Genomic DNA, 12,306 nt, shown 5'->3' on the forward strand with positions numbered 1-12,306 from the left:
TTTGTATTATAAATCGCATCGAATCTTTCGTAAAATTGAAGCAATTTGGAAATCAAAATAGAATAGAATTTAACATTAGTACACAATATAAAATATATATTGAAAATTATCACGAGATAATTACGGCTAATAGATATATTTTAATTAGTAGATGTTAGCGAAGCGATAATTGGCATTTAGAGAGCGTAGAAAATCTATTAAATCTAATATAACAGAGTTAATTATATTGAACTCGCTTATTTATTAAGCGCGTTTGATAATCTATTAATTAAAAATACATTTAGAGAAGTTTACGGTTTTTACTGGCTTATCGAACAAACGAATACGAATGGACCCTAGACGATTGCTGACTGATTGCCCCTGGAAGTCGGCTTGTTACAAAAACACAGCTTCCCTATCATTAAATGTCACGGCATGCCCCTGATAAAAATACAACGTTTAATTAACAAAAGTAAATACTTACAATATAAATAGCATGAAAAACCTTTTGTTTAACCATATTTACATTTTATAGCGGTGGTAGTAGCATCTAAAAAAGGTCGCCTGTATACTTTTGATTTAACAACAGAAGAATAATCGAAGCGAAGTATTTACTTTTGTTAAACGTTGTATTTTTATATATTTTTCTACAATTATATATATTATATTCACTGAATTACTACAGCAATGATATAGCGCGAAATACAAGGTAGATACGCCATTACGCCATTCCACAGGTTTAACACAAAACTTGCAAGCGATGAAATGTAGTAGTGTTTAGCCTTTGTACATTATACTTTTCCTGTTAGCAATAGATAGTTCTCTTCTTTTTGGTAGGGGAAGTCAAATAAGAAATAATATTACAAAAGAATTTAATGTCAGAAGAATCACTCTTACTGATTCGAACTGATGCAGAGCGCAATAAGCTGCATACTAAAGTATTCGTATAAAAAAGGATAAGTGGAACAATACTATATACAAGAAATCGGAATTTTTATGTCAATACAGTAGAGAGTCGTTTATCCGAAAGTCGGTTATCCGAAACATCAGTTATCCGAATGAATTCCAGTGATCAAAGTAAATTTTCGCTAATGCTTTGGCGCTGCAAACTTTGGCTATATCTTGGACTACTCGAATATTTTTTTTTTTTTGTTGATGTGTGTTTTACACTGGCAACACTGGCAGTTGTGTGGTGTTTTTCTAAAAACTGTGTGTCATGCTGAATTGAACGTTTTTGATATTAAATTAACTGCTAAAGTATAATTTGTTTGTTTTTATATATTTCAATATTTAATCTTATTTTTTGTGACATATTTTAAAGTCTGCTTTTGGCTTGATTTTGGATAACATTCTGTGTGAAGAATACAGCATTTATGCAAAAGTTTATTATATCAGGTAATTCAGTACTAGCAGGAGCTTTATACATAAGGTGAAGCAAGTCTAAAAACATCAGGTAACTTTTTTACACAATAAAACTCATAAGCATTCTCCCTCAATTTATCAGTACTCATACAGGAGGTTAAGGGACCAGGAAGGTAGTTTGATAACTTTCAGTTATACTACAATATAAAATTTAAATAAACAACAAAGCTTAAGAGGAGTAATTTTGTTGAATTATGATAAATTTTTCTATTTAAAAGCATATTTAAATTTTTAAAAATGCTAAGAGACATGAACACAAAATTAAAATTGTGTATGGCATCATGTGGCATGAGATTTTGCTAAAAGTAAGTTATGTATTATTAATTAATATAAAAAGACAAAAGATTTAATTATAACATTAAAACTTTTATTAAATCTGACCTCATTCAAGATGTCATATGAACCCTCTCTATCTTCTCTCTCTTAACTTTTAACCATCAAAATTTAGTAGCATCAATATCTTATATACAGAAATAACCCTGTAAAGTTTCAAAATTTTTAGTTTATCCTGTCCTGAGATATAATGCAAAATAAATGCCAATATACACACTTTTGTAAGGGTTTTTCCTCCCTCCTTGAGTGTCAAATCATCAAGAAATGCAAAAAAGAATCTGAGGATCTTTCATCTGTGAACACAGAAAAATTTTTGTAATTACATTATGATAAATTTCAAATTAAATAAGAAAATTATACATTTCAGTCAGAAATGAAATTTTTTCTGAAATTGTCTTTTTCCATATTGTATATAAATTTAAAATGATAACAGTAAAATTCAAATAAGTATCATATGTTATGCATATTAGATGTACCCTCATTTCAGCACAGGATATTTAGAGAAAAAGTATTGTGTGTATTGAATCCATATTCTGCCTTTGATATTCAGTTTCAGAATTTTTTACTGTATTCTTGTTAAAAGAAGTAAAATCAATAAATAAACATTTTTATCTGGGAAAAGGAATAGTTTAAACGAGGTCACTTACAATTAAAATTTAAAATTTACATTAAAATCTACATAAATTCATGCAAAATCTGCTTAACTATAGCAAAAAAAATAATAATAATAGTAATATAATTTAATTAAATAACATTTTTATTCAAGAATTGAGGTAGTTAGAGGTTACCTGTAGCCTGTTGAAGGCTGTTTGGAGAATTCATTAGCCTATGGAACATTGTAGCTTCAAATATAAGTTATAGAGCAATTTATTTTGTTTTTAAGATAAATGTTGTACCTTATATGCCATAAAATGTAATACTCAATTTCCATCAACAGTTATACAGATTTATTAATAATGTATTAATTATTTAACAGTTATATTTAGATTATTCTTAGTATCACTTAATTTTTGAAAATGTGAATACTATCTAGTTAAAAGAAATATGTTATTGGAGACTCTTAGTATATAAGAGGAATATATTTTTAATGCTGTTTATCACCAACTGCTTCTATAAGCTGAATTGTTTAATTAACTCACCAAAAATCTTATTTTAACACTAGCAGGAGTTTAATCTTTTATTTGGGAGCAGACAAACATTTTCAATCTAATTATAGGTCTGTTTCAAGTCTTAAACTTTTCATTTTATTTTGCAATTTGAAGAAGAACAATATAAAATTAAACTTTGAAACTTTAAATATGTAAATAGTTATACTAAGAACATCAAATATGATTTTGAACTTCACCTTCATTTGTTCCACAGATTGAAATTTTATGTAGTTCTTCAAATTCTAAAATAGAATGAAAAGTTTAAGACCTGAAGCAGATCTGTAATTAGATCAAAAATGTTTGTCCACATCCACATGAAAGATGGTGTTCTACTTGGAACACTCTGCACGTTCTAATTTTCAAATTTGTTCTTTTTTCGCCTGAGGACGACGATATAATACTCGTCGAAAGTACTTGCGATATAAGAAAAATCGTATTAACTCTGAACTCGGTGCTTTTTATCAAGAAGTTATACAATTTTGGCGTGAGTTTTTATTTATTTATTTATTTCTAAGTAGTTAGTAAATACACCAAGGCGTTACTAGGGAAAGTTAGTACCCAGAGTGGTTTCCCGTTGCCTTCTCTGGGGCGCGATGTTACGTGAGGGGAACTAATGCCTTCTGGGAGGACTTTTTATGGGGAACTGGCCTCCTATTTAGTCGTTATTGGCAAGGACAAAACCCAGAAAACTCCAAGCAGCCAGCCTGTCCGATCGCGGCGCAAACCCACAACCAAACTCCCAGTGTTTAGGGTACGAAGACCACTCGGCCACTGGTGGGCTATTTTTATTATTACATATAAATAAATGTAGTAATAAAGTATATATTTTTTATTTTTTGGTGTTTTCAGAATGAATTAATCAAATTCCCATAAAAAGCTATGGTACTGTGTATTTGGATTGAAATTTACTTCTTGCTTTCAGATAAATTAAGAAACTAACATAATTATGATAAATTACAGTATATAACACTTGATTAAATTATTAATAAATTAATTTCATTAATATTATCAAATTTATTTGGTATTAATTTGTTTTAAATATTTTTAGTACCATTATTTGGAGCACCAGGAAGGCCAGATGGTAGTTCGCGTAGTCGGAGAACTATAGCTCTTTCTGGTGCCTCACATTATAGACAATTTGAAAGGTAAGTAAAATAAATTCTAATATATTCTACATACAAAGATCATTTATAAGAATTCTATGTAATCTGTCATACAGTATTTTAAATGTTTTATTCATCTGACTATTATTAAATTGAAACTTCAAAATAAAATTTAAGAAGTGATGGAGCTATTATATTATTTTTTTCCCTAGTTTTCCTTTAAATTTACTTAATTAGTTAATTTACTATGAACAAAGAAAAATATATCCTATTATTATGGAACTGTTCAAAAAATATGGATATTCAAATCTCTAAATTAAGTTTTGAATGTAGAATATTGACGTTTTGTACTGTACTGTACATGGAACATGACTTTATGGGTTATTTGTATTATTATAATTTACATAGGTAGGATTTATAGGATGATAAATTTGAAGTATAATTTTCTTACTCAAATATCAATGTACAGGTTATATAAACTTTACTATATGAACAAAATTCATATCTATCTAATCTCTATATTATAGTAAGCATTAGTAAATTAGATCATAGCAATACATGATGTGGTAAATAATTTGCTTTAAAATTGTTTATTTATGAAAGAATAAATGCATATTTCAAAAAAAGTGTAGCATTAATGAAATTAAAATAACATCTCTTAAAGAAGTGAATAGAAATATCTACTCTGTAATCTATATTTTATTATTAAATCTGTTTTTGCTGAACAGTATTCTTCATTATATTTAGCAATATTGATTTACATTGTTGCAGGTAGTAAAATATCTTATAAATATTTGTTTTTGGTTGATTCAAGGGAATTGATAATTGAGAAGTATAATTTTATTATGAGTTTGCAGTTAATGAATGTTTGAGTCATTGTAAAATGGTTAGTCATTAAATTCAGTAGGACATAAAGGTGATATATATTAATCAGGAATAACTTGTAGTAAAAATTAAAGCACATTAACAAAGGATCATGGTGTTTATTTAATAATTTAAAAGTAAATAAAAGATTTATTCTCTCTTCACTTTTAAAATAATATTGAACATAGAACTGAATTGACAAGAAAATCAATAATACAAAAAGATAATTCAATCAGTGTTACTTGTCTTGCTGTGGAAAAATATATAAAAATGGCAGTTGGTTTGGCAAAAGTTATAATAATTATTCTATTGAATAAACATTATACCAGATAAATTCTTGGTTTCAAATCTCAATGATTATAACCAACAAATAATCATTATAACTAACTTAAGCAACCTTCATTAACTGATCTGCTGATTAAGTAAATCAATGAAATAACCAATTTCTAGATAATGTGAAAGTAGGAGATGGTTAAATACAAATAGTATAGTAAAAGTGATGTTTATATTAGATTTGATAAATTTTTAGATATATATTAAATTTTAAGCAAATTTACTGTAAATGTATGAATTTGAATGTGTCAAAGTCATATGCATTCCAAAATAGAACACTACTAGCACTGCAAGGAGTCAATTTTAGAAGGATCTATCTGAGGAAGGTCTTAGAAGTTGACTAAAAATGTTAGTAATGTAATAATTTTCAAACTATGTACAAAGTGCAGTAAGGTTTGTAAGTTTTATTTATAATTAATGCTATATTGTTTGAAGATTACAGTTGAACTTTGTTTATACATTTCTTGGTTGTACATTTTTTGCAATTTAAGTATTTAATGTTAAGTATTTTCTGTACAGTATTACAGTACTGTAAAGTACTATTTTTAATTTGTTGCTCTACAACGATATTTTTCTTAGAGCCGGGACCTAACGGGTACTTTACGCGGGTTCGCGTTTGTTAGTTGCCAGGCCTGGACTTTTAGCGTGCACCGAAATAAATTAAGGACAAAGTTAGTCACAAAAAAATCTCAATAATAAATGTTAAATCAAGTTTAACCAATACTATGTACAAGATTTATAAACAAACAACAAATTTATTAATCAAAAATCAAATCACAAATCAACCCGACAAACTTAAGTCTTATTCTAACTTAGAACTATTCCCCTTGGAATTCCGACAAAACAAAATCCAATTCTTAACTTAGATACAAATTCTCTTATAACTATCAATCCTAACCGTCACCTCAATTAATACTCGGAACCTTTTCTTCTACTCAAGACTTTCCTATTTCCAAATCACCAAAATCGAACCTTCAATCTCCTACTAGGATTTCCTATTCGACACCTATTCACTGCTACCAGCAGACCAACGCTTTCGGTTCAGGAGCTCACCTCTTCTGTCTTCACTTGAGCTACTGTACTTATAGTATGAGGTGACGTCACAGTTCTACTGTAGCCACTCCCCTCATTTACATATCTACACGTAACATTGTTTTCTCTTCGTTATCTGGTAGCTTATTTCTCGACAATACTTTGTTAACCTTTTACAGCATTTCTTTAACAATTATCGGGATGTTTTGTTAAGGTTACACAAGTTCCTAGAAAGTCTATTGGGGTGTCCCCCCCTTCAGTGCGGACTTACAATTCTGCCGCTCGGGCGTGCACGTGAGTGCAATGCTAGCTATGGCGCTGTCATTTCGTTGTCGGTGAGTTGGTTAATCTTTTATCTTCTCATTTTGAACGTTAGGGTGGTGGGTGAGGAAACCTTCGTCCTAACCAAACATAAGCCCCAAACAAAAATATAATAAAGTAAAAGTAAACTAAAAATAAAGCACGGACTTGGTTCCTTACAGTACAGTATTACAAAACTCATTCTCTGGTATCTCATTTGTTTTCACTGTTTGCTGTTAGGGTGAGCAAATCTTTAGGATGATTTTTCATTCTTTTAAATGACTGATACTGTGTCTGTACATGTGTCTGATAAGTGTATCAAGATAAAGAAACAAAAAAACCTTTGTCAACTTTTAGAAAATACATAGCTTAATTTTACACTGTTGTACTTTTATATGTTGTTCAAATATATTATATGTAGTAAATTGAAACTTCTTTGTTAAGAATTATACGTACATTCAGTTGTATGGCATTAATTTATGCCACACCATACTTTTGTAACAACTACATTCACTCTGAAAGCACTTAAAAAATAATTTCACATGTACACTTTTCACACTCATAGGGTATTTTTCTCAGTTTACTTAAAAAAAATATATAAATGGAGTTTAAATGTATTTACTTTAATGCATTCAAAGAGATTAAGCATACAGAACATTAAAGTCCTAGTATGACTTTTAAACAATTCTTGTTTTTCTCTATTGAAATTTATGAAAGAAAATATTAATTTCAAAACATTATTGAAATTAGAAATGAAAGAATTTCTGTTAAAAGTTTGGTCATAATATATTCCAAAAATTAATCTGACTATTGGAAATGGTTTAAATAATTGCGATATAAATAAATTGATTAATAAAAATAGAAACTAATCACAAGTCTGTAGCTTCAAATTTGTGTTTTCTTTTTGAAATATGCATTTAATATTACAAATAATTAATATATTGCAAAAATATAAATCTGCATTAAAAATTTTATGGAATGAAGAAAAGACTCAAGTACTTGCTCATTTTGATGAATGGAATATATTTGGCAAATTAAAACAAAATAATTTTCTGTAATATTAAATACTATAGAAGAAGTTTGTTCAGAAAAGAAAACTGCATCATAATAATTCAGTTATAGGATATAAATGTTTTATGCTCTCAAATTCATGTATGTTGTTGGATTATTTTATATCATATTCAGTAATAGTTTCTTAGCTAATACAATTATAATTTTATTTAAACAGATACTTTTGTTATAGCCTTGTCTTATTGTCTGCAATAAAATATGTTGCTATTAATAATTTATATATTTATGGAATTTCTAATTTTTATTATATATTTTAATCAAAATTAGATAAGTTTCTTAGATGATAATGCCTAACTCTACAAAGCAAAACTGACTAAACTACAAGTAACCCTTGATAAACATGGCTAATTGGTTCCACAAGTATACAACATTCATCAAACTGCATGTATTGAAGTCAATAATCAATAGGAAATAAATTACTTCATGAATTAGCTCATTAAGAATTTATCTAAAATTGTAATTTTTACATTTATATTTGCTTTGGTAGAGTAAAAGCATTAATAAATGGCTAAAAACATTCATTTGAACTAGTAAACTACATGCGGGAAAGAATAATTAAAATTACTACGTTTTGTTTTTTTAAAGATTTTTTGACAAAGTATGTTGTAGTTGCACGCAAAAATGAAAACAAATCACAGAAAATAATATTAAAAACCATTTTTATTATAGAAAGTTTAAACTTAAAGTTCAAATTAATGGACTTTAATTTGAATCACATTCGTTTAACAGTCATTAGTTACCTGAAGAAGAGCTTCCAAGTTCGAAAATGTTTGTAACGCTCTGTTTTTCCAAGAAGAACACCGGTAACAGGCCCACCGGTATGTTTGTTGAGTATTGCATATTGGAAGAAGTGAAATAATGCATTCATGTCCTTATTACCACTGATATACAAGGCATAAAAATGTGCAAAACATAGAATATGCCAACTATTTTGTTGCATAAAATTTGCTAAGTCAGTGTATGGTACAGTACATGACTAAGCATAAGAATGCTTTATACTATTGTGGTAGCTGTTACAGATCTTGGATATTACTTACAAAAATATGCTGCACATTGCTACTCTGTAAGATACCAAGATCATAAGTCATACATTGTAAAATTCACCATCTCAGATAATAATTTTACCTTATTTAAGAATACAATATCGTAATTGGGTTGCAATTTGAAAAAATTGTAAAAAAATTTACGTACCAGAACCATTTACGATGTGATCATGTAAAAAGATTGATAAACAAACATTTTCGAACCCCAATTAAAAAAATTGTAGACCTATAAATTCACACTGTTGACTGTTGTCTGTCTATCTTTCCTTAATCTCAAAACAGAGTTAGAGATGAAACACAAGACTAGATATGGAAACCATAGGGAAAGGAGATTCCAATTAACAATATACAAACTCCTGATACAAATTGGAAGGCATGTTATTTCAATTCAAAAATTTTCCCCTGAAAGGTGTTAGATAACTGGCAATACTCTATTGTCAGCAGGAAAGTATGATGTACAGGGGCAAGTCACTATTAATTTGAGGTGGAGAGAATATATTTTAAATTAAATTAATTAAAAATATGAATAAATATTGCAGCCAGGCATTGTGACAATAACTAATTACTCGTTTGATCTATATTTTGTTGAGCATAATAGAAAGTTGAATATGGCAATTTTTTACACACAGTTTGTAATTTTGATCACAGTTTTATTTTAACTGCTTTAAAATAGATATTTACCATTTATAACAAATTTATTTAATAATTTCAAATACATCTACATGAATTCACATGATGATTTTCTTGCTATAGAAAATAATCATCATACCAGGAATTGACATGTTCATATTACTATAATCTGGAGGTGCCTGATTAAATGAATGTGCTATATTTTGTAATCCAAAATTTTTTATGGAAAAAAGCTCACTGATATATTTATTCAAGTTAATTTAATGGAATGTGTTTTCATAGGACGTGTTACTTATTTAATTGTTTATGAAAGTAATAAAATGCATATGTTTAAATCTGGTTCTTGGAAACAGTTTCAAAAAATAAGTAATAATAGAAAGCTGTATTTTGAATCTTTGTTTTTTCTTATTTTAGTCTTATTAATATGTTAAGTTTTATAGAAGGTTACAGTTTAATATTTGAATTTAAGTAATAAAATTTTAAAATATTTATCTCAAATGGTTCTTTTATAGTATAAATGAAAATGATACAAAGTTACAAGAAATTATGAAACAGGCAAATATTCTTACAATTGATCAGACGGTAAGATTATATATAAAAGTTTTTTTATATTTTTTATTTTAAATAATTGGTTCTTTGTCATATCATGTGATACCCTCTATTAGTTTCACCCTATCCTTGTGTTTTGTTATTGATTGAAGTAAAGCTGTTGTTGTTGTTATTAATACCATGTTATAATTATAAATCCAGATATTAAGTTATTTAATGAATATTGGAAATAAACACAATATTTATAAGCTAAGTAATATACACAAAATTTATATATAATTAGTTTATTCACTTTTAGCATTCAGAATATTAAATATTTATATATTGGATGGTCAAATAAAAACAGGACTTGAGAAATAGCATTGAAGAGTTTGGCAATTCCTTGAAATTGTAGGCACCTGACTGACTTGTCATATATTACCAACTCCTGAGTGTAAGCTCATTATTAATCAAAATAAATGCTGCAATAATTGGAAATATCTTACACTATAGAACAGAAAATTTTAAAAGTGGAAAGTTACATAAAGAAGAAAAGTTATCAAAAAATTAAAGCACAAATTTATACAAAAATATTTCAAATTGTTTACTTCTACAAAGATTTATGCTTATATACTTTTTAATAAGCTGTAGTCCATGGATTTTTGTGTATAACAAAAAAAACATTGTCATAAAAAAAGTTATCTGAGGAAAACCCTTGAAACATTTGACACAGTGAGTTCCACAAAATCTGTGAGGTATTTTAGCTTAAGGGGTTGGATTATTTATGGTTTTGTTTAGAATAAAATTTTAGTTTTATAATGGTGAATATTTTTCTATATTTATTTATTTATTTTGAATTTTAACTGTTCCTTCTCATTAGTAGTAAATACATGTTCAAGATTTAAGTGCTACTTGCAGTGCACTGAGTCAGATTTGGCAATGTAGTAAGCTGGACATGTTTGTAATAAGCATGTTCAGCTCACTACATTGCCAAACTTTTTGCTTTCCTTCACTTAAGTTTTATTTTCATTTGACCATTCAGTAAAATTATGATCACAAACTGAAAATTACTAATTATATTCTTTGCAAAAAACATGCAGGAAGTTCCTTGAAATAATTTTGTTGTGAAATTTTGTAATAGATGAATATACAATTAAAAGCATTAAAATATTCTCATAACTTTGCAATTGCAATTATATAGTTAAGAATTTTTATATCTAGTATAATTATAATTTCTGTTAATTAACAGAATTTTAGTTATAATGAATTTTTGAAAAATTCAATATAATAGTAAAAATTGAAAAAAGCCATTTATTAAAAAAATTGTAATACACCCTTAACATATCTTGATGGGGCTTAAATTTGGCTAATTTTTCCAGACTTATCACATCATGTAGGTCAAGTGATGAAAATGGACTGTTTTCATCACTTGACCTACATGATGTGATAAGTCTGGAAAAATTAGCCAAATTTAGGCCACATCAAGTTATATTAATTGCAAACAAGAAGGAAAATTATTTAGAAGGGACATCCTTAACAATTATTGATTGCAGTAAAGTTCTCTTAGCATTCTCTGATGTTTGTATGATGGTTAACTTCTCCAAAATTGCTGAACTGATTTAAGTCATTTTTTGCATACAAATAGAATATACTTCAGTCTAGGTCATGACACAAATGAAATTTTAAAATTTGACCTGTGACTGGAGATATACAAGGTTAAAGTTTACAATATTAAGTCTGTGGATGAAGTTGACTCCAAAATAAGTGCTTGTCAAACTTCAATGGATCTTTTTTGATTTTTAATTTAGAAAATTTCTAGGAATGTTTAAATATATTATATTATATAAATTAGCAAAGTTGTAGATACAGTTTAACCCGATTATAACGACATTTGATGTAACGACAACCCTAATATAACGTCAAATTTTTATCGGTCCCACGATTTTACTATACTAGATAATGTTAAAAAACCCACTTGTAACGACATAAAACCCTGTTTTAACGTCATATTTGAAGCACTCTCAAATTTACAAAATTAAATTACAAATTTTATTTATCAAAGAAAATACTACGTGTTCAGTCCTAGGGTCAGAGTCCGCTTCCTAGAACGTTTGTGGGTGGTACTGTCACCACCTGATTCGGTGGGGTGAGATGCACCACTCCTTTAAACGACGTGACAGTGGGTTAGTCGGCATAGCTCTCATACTCGTGTTGTAGTTTAGCATCAAATCAGATAAAATGGCTAGCTTAAAAAGGAAAGCGTTAACGTTAGACTGCAAAGTAGAAATAATTAAAGCAGTTGAAAGTGGAAGAAAAAAGGCAGATGTATGCAGAGACTTTGGTTTAGCAAATTCTACAGTGTGCACAATAATAAAAAACAGAGAGAAAATTTTGAAAAGTTTTCAAGATGGCAAGGGACAAGTGAAAAAAATTAAGTTATGTGAAAAAGCCAATATTGATGACGCTCTAATTAAGTGGTTTAACCAATGCAGAAGTTCCAACTTACCACTAAATGGACCG

General features: G+C 28.2%; 1 protein-coding gene across 1 annotated transcript in view; it reads left to right on the forward strand.

Annotated features, from left to right (window-relative positions):
* LOC111640167 (dual specificity mitogen-activated protein kinase kinase 7-like) overlaps nt 1–12,306 on the forward strand; it is an 80,221-nt gene that overhangs the window by 39,881 nt on the left and 28,034 nt on the right. The window contains exons 2-3 of the mRNA XM_023386167.1: nt 3,931–4,027; nt 9,771–9,873. Coding sequence (XP_023241935.1) covers nt 3,931–4,027; nt 9,771–9,873 — 200 coding nt within the window. The remainder of the gene's footprint in view (nt 1–3,930; nt 4,028–9,770; nt 9,874–12,306) is intronic.

The sequence above is a fragment of the Centruroides sculpturatus genome, unplaced genomic scaffold (assembly GCF_000671375.1).
Source record: "Centruroides sculpturatus isolate CEXI.00-Female unplaced genomic scaffold, Cexi_2.0 scaffold1064, whole genome shotgun sequence".
Classification (NCBI taxonomy): domain Eukaryota; kingdom Metazoa; phylum Arthropoda; class Arachnida; order Scorpiones; family Buthidae; genus Centruroides; species Centruroides sculpturatus.